Source organism: Alosa sapidissima, chromosome 23, assembly GCF_018492685.1.
Source record: "Alosa sapidissima isolate fAloSap1 chromosome 23, fAloSap1.pri, whole genome shotgun sequence".
NCBI lineage: Eukaryota > Metazoa > Chordata > Actinopteri > Clupeiformes > Clupeidae > Alosa > Alosa sapidissima.
This window is the reverse complement of record NC_055979.1, coordinates 26084920-26104887: the sequence shown is the minus strand read 5'-3', so window position 1 is coordinate 26104887 and position 19968 is coordinate 26084920. Positions and strand designations below refer to the sequence as shown.

Sequence of the window (19968 nt, the reverse complement as noted above, 5' to 3'; positions counted from 1 at the left end):
ACACCATATCATTATGGAAAACCCATGCGTCCCTTCCAGCTTGCACCGCCGCGCTCAGATATGGAGGGTTTAGCCTGGAGACTTGTTGTCTCAACATATTTTGAAGAGTTGTCCTAGCTGTCTCTCTTTTTAACTCTTTAAAATATACTGTATGTCCTAGTAAAATATACTGTATGTCCTTTTTAAAATAAATTCCAGGGCAGTTGAACAACTTTGAAGTTATGGATGTTTTGTCATGGGGCTTCATTTCTACTTAACCCGTAAGGTAGTGTTCACACTGACATGCCTTTTTCACCTCCAAAACACGAGTATTCCAAAAATGACGAGTACGAATGAACAGGTATGATCAGGTTCCAAAAGTAATATAGTAGAAATTCATGGATTCTGGTTCAACTGGAATCCATGCATTTCCACTGAATTATTTTTGGAATCTGGTCCCTTATCATACCTGTTCATTCGTACTCGTCGCTCGACTTAACGTGACTAAATTCAAGATGGCGGCGAACGGTAAACTTCATGAAGGTACAGTCTGTATAAACCGTCTTGTAAATAAACTACCAGCGCTTTTTCTCAAAGTCTCGTTTTAAATGTCAAGGCCCTCGGAAGTCTACCAATGAAGTATGGAGATACTTTGATCCTCGTAAATGGTGTAAAACAGTGATTTATTTGCATGGCTATGCCGATGCCCGAGGCACCCCCATCGAAAAACTGTTGGTAGCATCGGCTAACTAGCGCCAGATTTCTGAGTGCAAGGGACAAGCCGAGATGAGCTATGAGACATACGTTCACACTCGGTATCATGTTTCAATACACTTTAGGTCAATATCACACCGGAATTCTCCTTTAAGGCTAGATTCGGATTTCCTGCCCTATGGCCTTTCTTTTCTACTTTTCGTTGATTTTGATGGAAAATGTCATGAGATTTAGGAAAGATGTGGATAAGATTGTTCTAGTACAGGTACGTGCAAAACATGTAGTGAAATCATGGGACAGGAGACAGTGGATTGAATGCATGAGTTTATTTTTATGAGTTTTTTTTTTTTTATTATTGCATGGGATAAAGGGAATGACTATTTGGAATGCCTTTTGTGGGAGCTCAATGATAGGTCCTCTTCGGAGGAAGATGTGTGGAGGTCCTCAGGAGCTGAGCATGATGTATTGCTGGACTCCTCATCAGAGAACTCCTCAGGGTTACGGAAGATTGTGTGTAATCTCACTTTCCTCCTACCAAAAGTTTTTGTGGTTCGAACTGGTAGATTTTGGAAAGACTGATCACTTTTTTTGCATGGAGGTTTAGGCTGCATTGTATAGTCCATTTGCAGCTCCTCGCTGAAATTCATGACCGATTTTGAGGCGGCCCTTTTTAAAACAGGTGAACAGAGGTGACTTCTCTTTTCTTCGAGACTTGAAATACTCGAAGACGTGGACATAGACCAACTTGATAAGCTTTCAAGTCGGTCCTCATTGTCACTCTTCATGTCAGTCCTGGGCAAAACTTCAAGGCTTTTGCTGTAAACTGCAATGGTTTGTGCAGTGTCTGCAGACTTCTGAAAGGCTGAGCATGATGACCACTTCCTGGCTCGAAATGACCTTTTAGTAGCAGGGCATACTGGTTTTGAGGGAGCAATAATAGATTCTGATGACTGACTATTTGCTTCAAGCTCATTCTGTGATGTTTTCGAATTAGAGGTAGTTGCACTGTCATCATGATATACAACATCTAACACGGATGTTGCTAGACATATAGAAATTAAGTCTAGTTTAGATAATGATATCCACTGTCCTATCAATTTCTGAGTGGGAATGTTGTTTATCTTACAAATGTAACAATGTAACTCTTCGCTGAAAAACTGAATGTTGCTGATGCATGCAACCATAGTTCCCAAAGTTTCACTCAGTGCATTGATAACTAACTCACTTTCTTCCTGACTGCTGGATTTCTGTTTTATTTTATCTTTAAGCTGGGTACTCAAGTGGTTAAGAGCTGCCACAGTGATCTGTTTAATAGTATTGGCCAACTCATGAGCAGACCATGGATCCTCAACTTCTAGGACAGGAAGTTCCTTCATTTCCGGTTTTGGGATTTCGTGTTCAACAATCTGAGAGTCTGCAGTGTTTCTATTTATCAACAGAGCCATTTTGTGATAAACACTCTTAACTATGACCTCCATTATGTCTTTGATATTGACTGCAGACACACGCTGTCCCATCACATTATTCACAGACTGAATTATGCAGTCTTTGAAGCATGCCGTGGAAAAATGTTCCAGAATTTCATCTGTAATTCTGGGCAGCAAGTGAGTGAAAGATCCTAGAGGGAGTGAGACATTGTTATCATCTGGACTATTTGTACTATATGCCTTGCTTCCTGTAGGTGACATGTTTACGGACTGCTTGACTACTTCATTTAACCACGTGCCTCCTCCAACTCTTTGAGTAGGTGTACCAGCCCTACTAGATAGTGCAGAGTCGGTGTCCAAAAAGATGCTAGGAACCACATTCTCAATCAGTTCATCAGTGACGACATCAATACTGGATGATGAATTTTCTACCTCTAAGGTTTCCTCAGAAGCTATCTCCCTTTCAAGATCCTTGCTCTTTTGAAGTTGCAAAGGTGAGGTGGAAGGGCTTCTAGCCCCATCTATGAGAGTCCTTTCGATAACATCTAATGTTCTGCAAGCAGCCTTAACTGCTGTCTGACTAGCCACAAAAGACAACCCCCTCTTTGGAGATTCTTGTTTGATTGCAGCAGTCAGTTTTTCCTTGACTTGGCCATAAACTCTATTGATAAGTTTTAATGCAACTGCATTAAGCCGTAGGAGCGTGTCATCTATAGGTGCCGAAGAGGGCCTTAGAGTCTCAGGCGACATGGATTCACTTTGTCTGGACATTGAAGCATTTAGCTCTCTAGATACACTTCTTAGCATGTCCCTTGTAAAATGCCTCTCCTCTGGCCCCTGTTTCTGTTGTGGTACTGATGTTATGTCATTCAAAGATTGTGAACGTTTATATTCTTTTTTCAATATTTGACGAACATGGTCCTTAAATGATGTTGTAGAGAAATGCTGAAGAACTTCATTAGCAATAATGGGATAAAAATTGGGAAGTGACAAACTCTTAGTGGCAGCATGTGGTGTCTGAGAACCGAGAGAAATTGTTGATGGAGTTTTTGCTCCAGGTAACATGTTGTTTGCACTTGACATTTCATGAACAACATTGGTGTCCTCAGAACTCACAGACAGCTGTATTCCACTGGCAGAGGGGACACTCATTTCATCCCCAATCAAAGTCATTTTTATATCTTCTAATGACTTGCATACAGCCTGCATTGCTGTTTGACTGGCCAATGGAGATACTCCCCTTTTAGAAGACTCTTGGTTTATTTTAGTGGCAAGGTTTTCCTTAACTTCACTAAACACTGCCTCTATTTGTTGTGATGCAGCTGCATTGAGTTGATCAAGAAGAACATCGTGCTCAGGTGAGCCGCAAGCAGCTGTTTCAACTGACAAAAGGGAGAGAATATGTTCTCTTGACATTAAAGTATTTAGTTCTTTTGATATTGTTTTAAGCGTGGTCCTTATAGCTCTCCTCTCCTCAGGCCCCAGCTTTGGTTGTGGTGTGGATGACAACTCTTTTACAGAAAAAGTACGTTTGAGTTCATACTTCACTGCTTGAGTGATCCTGTCCTTAAATGATGTAGTAAAATATTGAATTACTTCGTTTGCAATAGCTGGATAAAGGCAGGGCAAAGATTGAGATTTGATGGTAGTATAGACTCGGTTGGTGTCTGAGCCTGTTGATTCAAGAGTAAAACTTGGCACACTCAATTGAATCTCCTGTGATCGAGAACCCTGAGAACTGCTGGGAGAGGATGAAGCAACAGATGGAGTGCTGCTGGCACCTGCCAGCACCTCAACTGTATCTGAAGAGATCTCTTGTGTAGCTTCCTGTAAGATGGCTGCTTGAGATTCTTCAGTCTTGAAAATGTCTAAACCATTCGAGGAATAAGAAGCACCAGAGAGCACAGGACTAGCACCTGCCAGCATCTCAACCTCTTTTGCAGACATCTCTAGTGTAGAGACTTTAGCTTCCTGATTGATGACTGATCGAGATTCTTCAGTCTTGAAAACTTCCAGGCTGGTAGAGGGGGATGAAGAACCAGAGAGAGCACCACTAGCACCTGCCAGCGTCTCAACCTCTTCTACAGACATCACTAGTGTAGCGACTTCAGCTTCCTGTAAGATGACTGATCGAGATTCTTCAGTCTTGAAAACTTCTAAACAACTGGAGGAAGGAGAAGCATTAGAGAGCGCAGGACTAGCACCTGCCAGCATCTCAACCTCTTCTGCAGACATCTCTAGTGTAGAGACTTTAGCTTCCTCTATGATGACTGATCGAGATTCTTCAGTCTTGAAAACTTCCAGGCTGGTAGAGAGGAATGAAGAACCAGAGAGAGCACCACTAGCACCTGCCAGCGTCTCAACCTCTTCTACAGACATCACTAGTGTAGCGACTTCAGCTTCCTGTAAGATGACTGATCGAGATTCTTCAGTCTTGAAAACTTCTAAACAACTGGAGGAAGGAGAAGCATTAGAGAGCGCAGGACTAGCACCTGCCAGCATCTCAACCTCTTTTGCAGACATCTCTAGTGTAGAGACTTTAGCTTCCTGTATGATGACTGATCGAGATTCTTCAGTCTTGAAAACTTCCAGGCTGGTAGAGAGGAATGAAGAACCAGAGAGAGCACCACTAGCACCTGCCAGCGTCTCAACCTCTTCTACAGACATCACTAGTGTAGCGACTTCAGCTTCCTGTAAGATGACTGATCGAGATTCTTCAGTCTTGAAAACTTCTAAACAACTGGAGGAAGGAGAAGCATTAGAGAGCGCAGGACTAGCACCTGCCAGCATCTCAACCTCTTCTGCAGACATCTCTAGTGTAGAGACTTTAGCTTCCTCTATGATGACTGATCGAGATTCTTCAGTCTTGAAAACTTCCAGGCTGCTTGTGGTGGAAGAAGAACCAGAGAGAGCACCACTAGCACCTGCCAGCGTCTCAATCTCATTTGAAGATACCTCTAGTGAAGAGACATCAGCTCTCCGTAAGATAACTAATAGAGATTCTTCAGTCTTGAAAACTTCTAAACCACTGGATGAAGAAGAAGTGTTCGAGAATGCAGGACTAGCACCTGTCAGCATGTCAACCTCTTCAGTCTTGAAAACTTCCAGGCTGCTTGAGGGGGATGAAGAACCAGAGAGAGCACCACTAGCACCTGTCAGCGTCTCAACCTCTTCTGCAGACATCTGTAGTGTAGCGACTTCAGCGTCCTGTAAGATGACTGATCGAGATTCTTCAGTCTTGAAAACCTCTAAACAACTGAAGGAAGGAGAAGCATTAGAGAGCGCAGGACTAGCTGCAGAGACTTTAGCTTTCTGTATGATGACTGATCGGGATTCTTCAATCTTGAAAACTCCCAAGCTGTTTTTGGGGGATGAAGAACCAGAGAGAGCACCACTAGCACCTGCCAGCGTCTCAACCTCATTTGTAAACATCTCTAATGAAGAGATTTCAGCTTCCTGTAAGATGACTGATTGAGATCCTTCAGTCTTGAAAGCTTCTAAACCACTGGGAGCACCAGTGGTCTCAGCCATGGTGTCCACCTGGCTTTGAACAACTGTGCCAACTTCTGCGTTTTCAGAACTCACAGACAGCAACATTCCACTGGCAGAAGCAAAGGACATTTCATTCCCCAGGGTCATTTTCATGTCCTCTAACGATGTGCATACAGCTTTTATTGTTGTCTGACTGCCCAGTGGAGTAACTCCCCTCTTTGGAGATTCCTGATTTATTTTATTGACAAGTTGTTCCTTGACTTCACTAAACACTGTCTCAATTAGTTGTAATGCAACTGCATTGACTTGACTGAGAAGAGTATCGTGGTCAGGGGAGGGCCCTGTTGTCTCATTCGGCCAAAGGGAAAGAATGCGTTCTCTCGACAGTATGTGACTTAGTTCTTTGGACACTTTTTTAAACATGTTCCTTATAGCTCTCCTTTCCTCAGGCCCCACATTCAGATTTGATGATGGAAGGTCATTTCCAGAAAGAGAACGTTTGAGTTCATTCTTCACTGCTTGAGTTATCCTTTCTTTACATATTGGTGATGTAAGATATTGCATTACTTCATCTGCAATTACTGGAAAAAAGCTGGGTAAAGACTGACTTCTGGTGGCAGTATACACTCCATTTTCTACAGACACTTGGTTGGCATCTGAGGACGTTGAATCAAGAGCAACACTGGGCATACTCAAATGAATTTCTTCTGATTGAGAATTCTGAACTGCAAGGTGCTGATTAATCATGCTTGATGACCAATCAAACACTTCTTTTGGCATCTGTGATGCAACAGTGGTGTCTTTGGGCAGTGAGCACAGGGCATTATCTTTAATGTTCCAATCAAGGTTATTTTGGTCTATTGGTGATCCTTCAGTGGACTTTTCCAGGCTTCTTGAGGGAGTACAACTGGTACCTGCTGCCGTCTCAACTTCAACTAAAAGGCCCTCCGATGTTGAGGTTTCAACTGTGTTAAAGGAAATTGGCCCACGTTCTACAGTCTTGAAAGTGGTTACACCAGTGGGAGAGGATAAAGCGACAGAAGTAGCGCTACTGGCACCTGCCAGCATCTCAAGCTCATCTGAAGAGCTCTCTGGTGTAGAGACTTCAGATTCCTGTAAGGACCCACATTTTTCAGACTGGAAAACTGCCACACTGCAAGAGGAGGAAGAAGTACTAGAGAGAGCTCTACTAGCACCTGCCATAGTTGGTGGGTAAATATAAGACATTTTTGCCTCTATGTTTTTGGTTTTGTTTGCAACATTAAATGGCTGCCTTTGGTCCAGTGCCTCCCATGCAATATCCTCTTTCTCTTCTTGACTTTTTTTTTGAGTGTTGCCGCTTTGAACATGTCTTTGCAACTTTGAGGTTCTTGCCTCGTCATTTGATGGACTGCAAGCAATACTTCCATGTGCAATTCTGATAAGATCACCTGAAATGGCTTCAACTTGATATGCGAGTGTTCTAGTCCCTGATTCCTCAACAGGAGTTTCAGTTCTTGGAGCTTGTTCATGTATGTCTGCAGCTATAGCTTCAACAAGAATTAAATCTGTCTCAAGATTCTGTAGAACAAGGCTTAACCCGTTCAGTGCTCTCTCAAAGGTTTGAGGAGATATCTTTGGAGAATTTCCTAAGGAAGCAAAACGGAGTCTTTCAAGAACTTTAACTCTGATCTCCCCAAGGACACTGTTAATGATTTCAGTGACATAAGGGTAAAATTGTTTTGCAGATGAGGTATCAGATTGGTTATGATGTCCAGGGGACTCAACAAAGTGTTTGGAAGGCCTGACTGTGCGAAAAAGGCACAGTAATATGTCAGTAGCCAACTTGCCCCTCAACACCCTGGTTGCCACATGAGGACGGCGTTCACCGCTCGTCAGTGTAGTCTCGTTCTGGATGCACTCTGCAATTTGCATCTTAAAAGAATCACTGCTTAAGTGGTCCAGTAGAGCCTGAGTAATTCTAGCCTTCTTGTTAGGCTCGGGATCATGTTGGTTGGTCAGCATCTTTAATTGGCCAAGACAAGGCAATTGTAGATATGGTGTGTAGACCGATGGGGACAGCAATTTGGTGTCTGGTGAAGATGTCTGCCATAAAGAAACCAAATTAAAGGTGATTTTGATGATTTTTTTTTTTTTTTTGAAAGATTCATTCAGAGGCCAGTAAAAGGATACGACAAGTGGTATTAGGCAAATGGAAAGTAAATCAGTATCTGTTTACTCTACCTGGGTTGTTATGTCATGTCCCCTGGCTGGTAAAGGAGCAAGCGGTCTGAGTGTGGGCCTCCTTGGCACAGTAATTTTCTGTGGTGATTTTACTACAAAAAACATTAAATCATTCATAATTCAGTGACAAATTTTCAGGTAGCTGTGTCCATTTATTTTACAAACACAACTAATTATGCTTTATTAGAGAGCAATACATGAGATTAAACCCTCCTTAAGAAATATTTTATTAGAGAGCAATAAATGAGATTAAACCCTCCTTAAGAAATACGACCAGTGTTTCCCCTAGAATTTGTTCCAGCAGCGGTGCTGTTAATCGTAGGAAGCTAGGAATCAGACCTACCTTGGGTGTGGTATGAAAATGTAGATAGATAGATAGATAGATAGATAGATACACAGATAGATAGATACACAGATAGATTGGTAGATAGATAGATACACAGATAGATTGGTAGATAAATAGATATCTTAAAAGGCAGAATGTTATACAAATATTTTATATGGACATGCCTTACTGCCACCAAATGCTATCATAGATGTCCCTTCACACACTTCTCAGATGAGTGTACTAAGCACCCTCCTGGCCTCATACATAAGGAGGGATGGCCACCCAACTCTCCTGAACCCAAACCCAGATGAAAACTGTTTGGAAATCTGGGCACGCAGGTCTTTCACAGAAGATGATGTGCAATGTAGGTTAAGGGGCCGTTCACAGTGAAGTGCTTGGTTTTCATCTGCTTGATCTCACTCCGAGTGGCCCCCAATGCAAATATTTTATGGAGCTTACCTGAGGTTGATTTACCAAAAACTTGATAGAGAAGTTTTGTTTGATCCTTAGTGTGTACCCTCATCTTTTCCAAATCCCTCAGGGTTTTCGTCAACCGATCCACTTCAGCCTGCTGTGCTCCAGCCCTGCGTTTGGAAATACTCATTTCCTGTAAAAAGAGGAAATATTAGGGATTGTAGGACATGGCTAGAACACATCACTATGTGTATGTATGTGTGTGTGTGTGTATATGTATGTGTATATATATATTAGGGCTGTCAATCGATTAAAAAAATGTATCTAATTAATTACATACTCTGTGATTAATTAATCTAAATTAATTGCATATATAATTTTTGCTGTGAAAGTATTTTAAATATTTAAATTCAAATGAATCATTGATTAATCAGCATTAGTGACAGTAAAGTTCAAAAACTCTTTTATTATTATTTTCACTGTTCAAATAATTGCCATAATAATCTATGATATGACCTAATATGCTGAGTAAATAAATTCAAAAGTGCTTCGGGAAGAAGTTTTTTTTTTCCCCACACACAAGGCATTTCAGGCCACAGATATAACCTAGGGGACACAATGAAAATAAATTAACACTCCCCTCTAGCCTGGGTGTTCCCATGCTGCCTTGTGCGCGATTTGATTCACGCTGCTAAGGCAGCATGGAGACCATGGAGCAAATTTTCGCCTGAGATAGGGGACCAATCACAGAACAAGGGGGAAAGCAAGACGATGATGAGCTATGCATAGACGCATTTGATAGACATCCGTGGCACCCAATAAACTGATCTGGGCATTTTTTTCCAGAAAAAATTAACGTTTGGTTCCCAGACCACGTCTCATTGAGAAGTGGTGGCGCTAGCCAGGCTAACTCCCCTCAATGTCAACACTGTCAATGTCAACACTTCTTTGCATTGATGTGCGACTAAAGAGTTAATTAACTCTGGTGATATGCAAATTCCTTGCCGCAGACATTGCAGAGGACTTTATTTTCAACACTTATATTTTTTATCAACACCATCAGGCCGTTTTTTAAAAGTAAATGTTCCAATCAATGATCCAGGCAGCACGTTTTCTTCTCTCTCCTTCATTTTACAGTCTAATTTTTACTGACTAGAACGGCTCGGGGTCAAAGGTCATACGGAAACGATTAATCTGCACTAATTTTTTTAATCCGTTATTTTTTTCTCAAATTAATTAATCGAAATGAATCAGTTATTTTGACAGCCCTATTATATATATATATATATATATATATATATATATATATATATATATATATATATATATAAAAATGTGTGTGTGTGATGTCTAACTATCTCACCCTTTGTCTCCTTTTCTCCTGGATGTCTCTCATGTATCTGTTCCTGTTCAACTCATGTTTTATTTCATTTTCATTGAGGTGTAGCCGTGTTTTATCTCTTGTAGATGTCTGCTGTGTCTGTGTTGTTTGTGAAAAATATCAATCATGTCAATTTACTATGTATTAGTTCGAACAAATCTTTTTTGCATTAGGCATTATTGCAAATACAGTAAAATGACCGCAAAATATGCTCTCGTCAGATTATATTTCTTCAAGAAATTTGAAGCTGTTCTTACCGTTATACTCGGAAGCTTTCCTCCATTCTGGAGTCCATTCTTTTCTTTGATGGTTGTCTTTTTTGTTTGCCTTTGAATTTACATGTTGGTTTAATTTCATATTGTAGAGTAATTCAGATTTTTCATTAATAGTATGACAGTTTCTGCTTCTTAAAATGGCATTGTCCTTTTAGTTCATATACAGTAGGCTTACATCACTAAATAGTCATTATATGTAAATATATATTTTCCTTACTCCAGTCCATGCTGCTGCTGTGGTCCATCATGTCTTGGGAGCTCATTTGTTTGTAAGAAGGTTCTGATATCTTCCCCAGTCAAGTTGTCTAAAATCAGACCCTGCTCTTCCAGCTCAAGAAGCCTTTTCTGTCTTTCCCTCTATACATGAAATAATAGTTATGTGTTTGCTGTAACTGGAATTAAGTACATACATTATGTGAAAAACCAAACACAATGAATTGATAGGTACCTGTTGGTTGTTTTGAAAGTCATTCTTGATATCATCCACATAATCCTGGTACATTCTGTATTCCTTGCGGGAACATACTACCTACAGGTACATCATTAGGCAAAACTGATTAATAAGTAAATATATTCCAATAATATGGCAATTAAGGGAATACCCATGACTCAATGTAAGACTTAACAATAAAATAAAATTGAGGAAATCAATAGAGACCATACCATATCATCACTAGTAATCAAGTTTCTTTCCTTGAGATTACTGTGGATATGCTTGCGGTAAACATGTTGTTTAAGGTAGGGATCATGTAAACTGTGATATGTTGGGCTCATTAAATGGCAATTTGGGTCTCGGAGATTGAAATCAGACGATTCCAGATAAAGCTGTGAAATAAGAAAATATTTATACAAATTCATGTTAACAGATAACAGATTATCAGACACAACATTCAATCAGGGTTCCCACCCACTTTCACTTACAATGTCAAACCCTTTCCATGACCTTTCAGCGACCTTGAATGAAATTTCCATACTTAACGCCACAAGGGCTGTGGTAGCACAGTGGCTAAGAAGCTGGGCTACCAAGCAGTATCCAGAAAAGCCGATGGTTCAATTCCAAACTAATTAGATAAAATATGCTTTCTCTTCCACTAGGTGTCTGGTATCAATAGTTGAAAACATTCAGAGCTTAGCCCTAAAGTTTGCAAAGGATTTAAAAAAAAAAGAAAAAGTTGTATATACAACTTCAGTGCACTTTCAGACAGAGTAGAGCCTATGCCTAAAATGCGCATGCATGATCCGTTGTGCGACTCCTGAACATTACCCTACCAATAATCTACCATCTGCATGAAAACTGACAAGGGAAGACATGGCCATACCACTCAAACGTACTGTAAAAAAAAAAAACCCTGAGATGTTTAGCGCATTAGCCTTCAGTGAGTGGATGCAGTGTTGTAGGTGTTCCATTACACACACTGTAGGTGTGCTTGGGTAAAAGCCAGGTGTGCTCTAATAGCTAATAATATTTATGATCATTACAGTGCGTGCAAATGGAATTTGTCGGACATAGCAACAGTAACTAAGGGGGTGGGACTAAGTGAATTAGCTGCTGCACCTGTGTTTTCAACTGCCAACTGCTCTACTACTAAGCCCCCCCCCCCCCCCCCTTTTCTGTACCTCTCTCTATTAAACTAGGTATATCAATCTTAGGCACCCTAGCAAGATCCTAGCATCCGCTACCATCATGTCAACCTAGCAACCAACATGATTATCCTAGCAACCAGCATAGCAACCACTTTATTTAGCATAGTAACCACCATAACTAGTATTGACAAATGCAGTGGTATTTCCTAGCTATGGTCTCCTCTGAACTGGAGCTTAAATGTTATTCTATTGCTGTAGGTTGCCTTGGATAAAAGTGTCTACCAAATTAATAAATGCAAATAACTACCCTAGCAACCACTAACATAATAATGTCATGCTAGCAACATTCATAACAACTAATATGATTACCATAGCAACCAGCCTAGCAACCACTTTATTTAGCATAGGAACCATTATGTCTACTCTAGTAATGCCCTAGCAAAACCCTAGCAGCCACTGCTATGTCAACCTAGCAACCAACATGATTACCATAGCATCCAGTATATCAACCACTTAATTTAGCACAGTAACCACTATGACTACCTTTGCAACACGCTAGCAACCATATCAACTACCCTAGCAACCACCATAGCAACCAACATGATTACCATAGCATCCAGCATGTCAACCACTTTATTTAACATAGTAACCGCTATGACTACTCTAGTAATGCCCTAGCAAAACCCTAGCAGCCACTGCTATGTCAACCTAGCAACCAACATGATTACCATAGCATCCAGTATATCAACCACTTAATTTAGCACAGTAACCACTATGACTACCTTTGCAACACGCTAGCAACCATATCAACTACCCTAGCAACCACCATAGCAACCAACATGATTACCATAGCATCCAGCATGTCAACCACTTTATTTAACATAGTAACCGCTATGACTACCCTAGCAACCATCTCAACTACACTAGCAACCACTACCATAATGTCCACCTGGCAACTGCCATAGCAACCAACATGATTACCCTAGCAACTCTCAATTATCCTAGCAACCACTACCATAATGTCAACCTGGCAACCAACATCATTACCCTAGCAACCAGCATAGCAACCACTTAATGTAGCATAAAGATTACCCTAGCATCACCGTGGGAACCCTACAGCCCTTTTGAAGAAGGCCCTTTCCTGTGTAACAATAGAAGTAACAATAAAGAAAATGAGAACCGCAAACCTACCTTTTCACCCAGTTTACGCCGAGTGAATGGCTCACTGGCCCCTGGCAAGGTGGAGGGTTCTTCCATGGCGGAATTCCTCCACATTAGCAACAGGGATTGTTAACTGCCTCCCTATAACAAAACAACAAATCAACTTATTTGTCTTGCCATTATGGTATGGCTGCAGATAAACGGAATTGACCGAGATATTTCAGTTTAAGATTTATGTTTATTTAATGTTTATAGATGCCCCTCTAAGTCACTTTGGATGAAAGTGTCCGCTAAGAACCATAAACATAACGTTAACACAACCTATCCTAAATAAAAGTGTAATATATGGTGTGTATATATATATAATATAATATTATATATATATATATATATATATATATATAATTAAAATATTAATACAAATAATAATAATAATAATTATATATATATATATATATATATATATATATATATATATATATATATAAAATAATATTAATAATACCAATAATATTAAATGTGTAATATCTAGGCCCACAGTACATCTAGTTGTTACACCATACGTTAGTCATTGCTGTCTTGGATGCCATGTTTACAAAATACCAAAAGCTTGCCTACCATACTCCTTGCCGAATCAGCACCAACTGGATCAATCTCTCTGTGCAGCATAATTTAATAGTGTGCACCATTACATCATAATGGGACACTGGTGGTGACGTCAAAGACATCCATAACTACTGTTGCTAAGTTGCAAAAAGTGCTTTAGAATCTTTAATTTATCTAATCTAGAATCTTGGAAAGAGTAGACTACAGAAATAGTAATACAGGACAAATAGCCTAGCGTTACAGTGGTAGAAAGCCCGATATCTGGTAACATCACCAACTCATCTTAACATGTTAGCCGAAAGTTGTCAACACAAAAGGGAATCACATTACAGTAACCATGTTAAACTTATAAGTAACAGCTATCGAAGAAGTATGCTATATTTTTATATTGCTCGTTCCAACTTTAAATAAAACTCATCAATTTGAGCCGCTCAGATTGACGAGCTAAAGCTGTGGTGCTATCCTTGTACAAAAAGGAAAAGTCCCTGAAGCGAAACGATGTTAATGCTGCGAAAATACAATCACATTAGATCAAATATGGTTTTGTCAATGGAGGTGACTATGTTGAGCCCAAATCACAGTTACGATGTCAAATGAGGCGCTGAAGCTTTTAAAACTGAAATGCCATGTGGAGGCAGACATCTAACACTGGCTGGTAAGCCGTTTGACTGTTTTTAAAGCAAAAGAACTTCAGCAGCCTGGATGGGCCTTAAAGCATAACAAGTTGGGAGAACTGCTTTGTATGCTACACGTGTTATACTGTAATAACAAATGTTTAATGCACAGGAAGGAGTAAGTAACCACAAACGAAATAGCCCTCTGTCACAAATTGTGACAATCAAAATAAGCCTCCCTTGCACAGAGACCGTATCAAACATGCCACGGCTAACATGTATAAGGTAGGCCTACCTTGACGGTTACACAAAGTTGAATAGTCAAAGCATAGGCTAATTCAACATGTCTATCAGTCTTCCCTTTTGGACTCTTCTTTTTAATCCCACATCATGATGCGTGTTTTGAAAGAAACGGCTCCTTATAGCCATACCGTCACTTTACAAATGCCACGTTAGCAAGGCTCTTCTTTCCCTTCGACTAACTTAACCAGGCTACAGTGGTTGGCTAACGCAGGCCTACGGTGAAGTTTGAAAATGTTTAATTGTAATTTAATTGGTGAAAAGCCGACTTCGTAGGACTTTTTCCTCACCAGATTTTCCTCTGACAACACAACTTCACGTTCATAGCACAGTTGTTTCCCTGTATTTCTGTAATTGGCTGAAAAAGACCTTATGAGTAGGGTACATGGATACATTTGCGGCTTCCGGGGAAACGGTGCATTCATTCATTGAAACCTCGCTATGGGATGGCAATGTTAGAATCCTGTTGTGTGTGGCCCTCACTTGTTTTCGAATCTTGTAGTGTATGTGTGTTTGAAAGAGAAGTTTATCGGTTGAGATTATGTGTAATGCATTAAAAATAGTAAAATATCTTAAAATCCTGTAGTTTGAGATAGGTGTGCTGTCATCAGTGAGGCGGAAAATGAACATTTTAAAGAATATCTGGGATCATTCACTTCAGCCAGAGCCTCTAGGGCTCCAACATCAACATGCAATTTTAGAACCTTGAATTGTTGTGGAATGGAATCTTGGTTAGAATGTTCAAAAACTCAGAGCTTTAAGGATTCTATAATGCAGAATACGTCTGTCTCTCACTTGGCCTGATGTTTGGCAGAGCTCAGGGTACGAGGAGTCAAATTTAATCTGGAGTGAATGGAAACGCAGGTGCATATTTGTTCAGAACTGCTGGTTTGTCACGTCAGGGACAGGGAAGCTCCCGGGGAAGCCTACAGTATGTGCAGCCTGGAGTAGCTCGCACGGCTAAGATCAGGGAGCAGGATCATCCTGCATCAGATGGGAGAGAAAGTGAAAGCCAAGTGCAAGGAGGGATCTTGCTACCCCTCTCTCTCTCTCTCCCTCTCTCTTAACTCCTCCTTGCTTTCTTTCTTTCTTTCTTTCTTTCTTTCTTCTCCTCCCTCCATCTTCTTCCCTTTCTCCATCACTCTTATTTAATTCTCGTTTTTCACAATTGTTGTTTTTGTTTCATGAATTCTCTTTTTTTTTTGTCTTGCTTTGCCTGCCATCCCTTCTCTCTGACCTTCAGCTCCTTGCTGCTCAAGCGGCTTAAGCCACAGTTAGTGATGATCAGGCTAAGACCCTCTCACTCGGTGACAGCCTCGCTCTGCCCTCTGCAGTGCTGCCAATCCTCTTAAAGTTGGTTAAATGAGATGGGCTTTACCCCTCTGATGCTCTGTCCCCTCTGCTTCTGCTCACACATGACGCAGAGAAAATCAGCGGCTGGCCGTGACATTAGGACGCCCCTGCTGCTCGCCGTCTGTGGGAGCCGCGGGAGTCCTCGCTCGAACGGCAAAGTGTTGGGTTGTTAGTTGGGTTGCGCCTCCCAGTCTCACGAAGCCTTGAGCATGCAGTTTGATTGTTAGAAGGTGTTTACATAATTTTATTATTAAATAATTTGTTCAGTGTGTCAACAATCATATGGAAATGGGCAGTGAGCGGAACAAATTTAAAAGCCTCTCTCTCTCTCTCACTCACACACACACACACACACACACACACACACACACACACACACACCACTTCACTCCCCTCCACTGTGAAGTTAACTATGACCTGTGGGGCAACATTTCTCCCTCTCTTGGAATACAGGACTGTACTGCTGACATACCAACTTCCATACAGCACAGCCACCCTCATGCACAGGTCTACCATCCCCTACCATCGAAGGAGCTCTCTCCCTGTCTCCATCTTAATCAGTCGTCTATTCATTAATCTCTCTAGAGTAGCTCTGCCCTACTGTGTCTGCTTGTGCGGAGGTTCATGGCACTCAGCTTATGCCCATGTGCTTATTTGTCTCAGGTGGCCGATTTAAGAAGGAGATAGTGGTGGATGGTCAAAGCTACTTACTCCTCATCAGAGATGAAGGAGGCCCCCCTGAGGCACAGGTGGGGTATTACACTCATTGGTCCCTAACATTTATTTTTTACAGAGAAATATAAATGTGTATATTTGGTTTGATTGAGGGAACTGATCCCTCAGTTATCACCAGCTGTTTTATTTTTTGTCTTATTCTCTCTCTCTTTCTCTCTCTCCAGTTTGCTCTGTGGGTGGATGCTGTTATCTTTGTCTTCAGCCTGGAGGACGAGATCAGCTTCCAGACGGTGTACCACTACTACAGCCGAATGGCAAACTACCGGAACACCGCCGAGGTCCCTCTGGTCCTGGTCGGCACGCAAGGTAAGCACCTCTCCAAGGAGCTCTCCTCCAATCTCTCTTCTCTGATTCATGAACAGTCATAGAAGCTGTTCTGTTGATGTGCTGATCAGAAGCTCTTCCAGAAATCTCTCCTTAATTTGTGTAGTGCCCTGGGTAAGCGATACTGTGATTTATAACACGTAACACTTTTTGTCACATTCAGCAAATATCTCCTCACAATCCGCTAGCTTTCTATTCTCTAACAAAAATGGTCTTCCTACGCAACCTTGGCTCCATGAACTGGGAACAAGCCATCTGGGGGAAGCCTGTCCCCCAAACAAAAACAAAACACTGTGGAGTTTCTCTGGGAGCACTGCAGGCAGGAGTGAGCACCGTTTGGTCTTTGGTTCAAATGTAATGTCAGTTGCTTTGGATGAAAGTGTCTAAGAACATAAGAAACATAAACTTAATCATACACAAACGCAACGTCCTCCAGTATCGCCTACCCTACCTTTTAAAGCACAATATTGACTATTCCAACATCTTTCACCTCATTAATACTAAAATCAGAAGCCTACCCATCAACCTCTCCCTAACATTCTCCCTTTTTTCTATCACTTGCACAGTTGCTCGTCCATCTTGATTAGATTCTGGGGGCTGACTGCCATCTGCTGGTAGCATGGAGTTCTTGCCATCATTTCCTTATGCATGTTATCCTCAGTCTCAACACTGATTTTTCTCTTGTGGTTCACAATTGTATAGTACGAGCAGTCATATATGAAGTAATTATATATAAAGAACAGTGAGAATATACATGTTTACATCAAGTCTGAAGATTTAGTTCTTGAGATTTGAACACAGTTGATATGTATTTGTGTTGCCACTCACTCACTGTCGCTTCACTGGCCTTCTAAATGAATAAAGCCAGAATGGGTTGAATGGATTTATGCACTGCAATTGAAGATAAGCCCATTACATTTGTATGCCTATCTGCAGGACTTCCCAGCTGAAAAGGGCTACGAAATGCTTATAAGCAGTACATGTAGAGTATGGGGCCTTTTAAGTGATTGCTGATGAGCTGTTATGATTTCATTACCATTACAGCCGTTGTACATGTGGACACTATCAGTGTGTGCTGCCTGCTGTGGTTTAAACCAGCCGGTCTTATTGTCCCCCTCCAGACGCCATCAGCTCGGCAAACCCCCGTGTGATTGAGGACACGCGTGCACGGAAGCTCTCCAACGACCTGAAGCGATGCACCTACTACGAGACCTGTGCTACCTACGGCCTGAACGTCGAGCGCGTCTTCCAGGACGGTAAGAGACCGAGAGGACCCATACTGACCTTAAAAGTGTTAGATATCTCATGGCATTGAGGTGTCTAGGATTGATACTTGTGTGTGCTCCGCTTAATTTAACCTGTTTGATAGGAAAGCTAACAGCCAGATCTGGTTGCCTGGTTGAAATAAACTAAGGAGCAGAATAATCATTCATGTCACTTGTTACTTGATTTCAGGGACTGAAAACAGAATTATTTTTATTTCGGTTCATTCTGAGCAAAAACATTTTTTTTTCGTTCCTGTTCCGGTGTTCCAAGGCCTCTCCTCTAAATGGTAACCGGTTAGAACGTTGTTTCTTTAAAAATTACATTGCCTTTGCAAATTGATTTATGGTCGGTGGTTCAATGCTATAGGTTTTTTTTGTTTTTGTCCAACAGCCTTAAAGCTTAAAAATCAAAGCACATTAGACATCAAGGCTAACTGTTAAAAACACTGTGCCTGAATTCAGGCATGGGGGGAGATTTGAAAGTAAGCAATTAGCCTATATCAGTGGTTCCCAAACTTTTAACAGGCATGTACCCCCTGAGACATTATGATCTTCCGGAGTACCCCCAACACCACCAATTGTTAACAAGTTTTTTTAAAATTGTTTTATTAATTTTTATTTTTATCAATTTTGTCAAGAATCGTGAATAGGGTCATAAACATATGATACAAATCTCATCAATAGTCAACATATGATGGGCCTACAAATGTGCTCAATATAATGATTTTAAATAGATCTGCACCTAATCTCACACACAATCGTCTTGTTGAATGCAGTGATCTAATCTGCTAGGTGCTTGTCTTTGCCTTGTAACTGGAGATTTAACTCATTGAGCTTTCCAAATATATCGCTAAGATAGGCCAGCTTCATCAAGAAATGTTCATTAGTGAACGTGCTTGCAGATTCAAACATGCGCTGTTCCTCCAAGAAGAGGTGACTCGGAGCTCAAACACGCGACAGCACTTTACCTCGGGAAAGCCTTGCCTCGCTGTGAAACAGTACTGCCTTTTGGTCAGCTCCCATCTCCTCTCAAAGTGAGGAGAATAGACACGCTTTTAAGGGCCGGGTCTTGATGAAATTCACCACTCTCACAACCTCGTTCAAAATCTCATTCAGGTCGGGACTAACTAAGCTGCCTTGACACGAGCGCTTCCCTATGAATAACACAGTGCGTCCATTGCGCATCTGGTGCTACCTGGGCCTAGGCTACAGATAACAAAATAAATTAAAAAAAAACTGTTTTTCACGTCAGTTCACGCCCCACCTGACATGTCTCCGCGACCCACAGTTTGAGAAACGCTGTCCTCTGTCTCCACTCTCGAATATTTTGTTAATGCGGAGAAAATACGTTTTTAACGTGCAGTGCAAATGCGGAAGTTAAGTTACCAACGTGGGATAGAGAAAACGTTTGAAAAGGCATGATCTTTTTTCGCGTACCCCCTGAAATGAGTCCATGTACCCCAGGGGGTACACGTACCCCAGTTTGACAACCGTGGGCCTATATAATATTAGATCTTCAAAAATGTCTGATATCCTAACTTCAGGCACAGAAAATGTCCTTGTTTTAAGCCCTATAATAGCCTAACCTATGTGTGGTGCTACCAACTGCATGACAGGCCTATAGATATTTCCTTAGTGTCCCTGGTAGCCTATGTTATTTCACACAATGTTTCAGTAATTTAGCTTGGAAAAGGCAGTTATATATCGTTCAATATAAAAATCGTGTTTATCAACTAGCCTTTTATACAGGGGAGACACTGATTCATAAAATCTGACAGAATTCATCCTATAAG

The 19968-nt window shown here is 41.1% G+C and overlaps 2 protein-coding genes across 9 annotated transcripts in view; one reads left to right on the top strand and one right to left on the bottom strand.

Annotated features, from left to right (window-relative positions):
- Positions 1 to 19968, top strand: part of agap1 (ArfGAP with GTPase domain, ankyrin repeat and PH domain 1) — a 147170-nt gene that overhangs the window by 57859 nt on the left and 69343 nt on the right. For all 6 annotated transcript variants that reach the window (XM_042080334.1, XM_042080335.1, XM_042080330.1 and 3 more), the window contains 3 exons: positions 16515 to 16600; positions 16751 to 16892; positions 18032 to 18166. In XM_042080334.1, the coding sequence (XP_041936268.1) occupies positions 16515 to 16600; positions 16751 to 16892; positions 18032 to 18166 (363 nt within the window). The remainder of the gene's footprint in view (positions 1 to 16514; positions 16601 to 16750; positions 16893 to 18031; positions 18167 to 19968) is intronic.
- LOC121698321 (fibrous sheath-interacting protein 2-like) lies at positions 1003 to 13632 on the bottom strand. Of its 3 annotated transcripts, XM_042080325.1 has the most exons (10): positions 13597 to 13632; positions 13009 to 13119; positions 10897 to 11058; positions 10682 to 10762; positions 10451 to 10590; positions 10216 to 10285; positions 9941 to 10057; positions 8623 to 8770; positions 7836 to 7927; positions 1003 to 7697 (listed from the first exon to the last, which is right to left on the bottom strand). In XM_042080325.1, exons 2-10 carry the CDS (start codon positions 13090 to 13092, stop codon positions 1071 to 1073), a joined length of 7521 nt encoding a protein of 2506 aa, XP_041936259.1. In that variant the 5' UTR covers positions 13093 to 13119; positions 13597 to 13632; the 3' UTR covers positions 1003 to 1070. The 3 variants fall into 3 exon arrangements, with proteins under 3 accessions (XP_041936259.1, XP_041936260.1, XP_041936261.1); XM_042080326.1 differs by lacking the exon at positions 10897 to 11058; XM_042080327.1 differs by having other exon boundaries at positions 2702 to 7697; positions 7836 to 8770.

Excerpts from the sequence above, each read along its gene's own strand:
- LOC121698321 (XM_042080325.1), bottom strand. The coding sequence starts at position 13,092 with ATGTGGAGGAATTCCGCCATGGAAGAACCCTCCACCTTGCCAGGGGCC. Across the intron at positions 10,591-10,681 it reads ACTTTCAAAACAACCAACAG|AGGGAAAGACAGAAAAGGCT; the intron begins GTACCTATCAAT and ends TTTCATGTATAG. Across the intron at positions 8,771-9,940 it reads AGGAGAAAAGGAGACAAAGG|GAAATGAGTATTTCCAAACG; the intron begins GTGAGATAGTTA and ends CTCTTTTTACAG.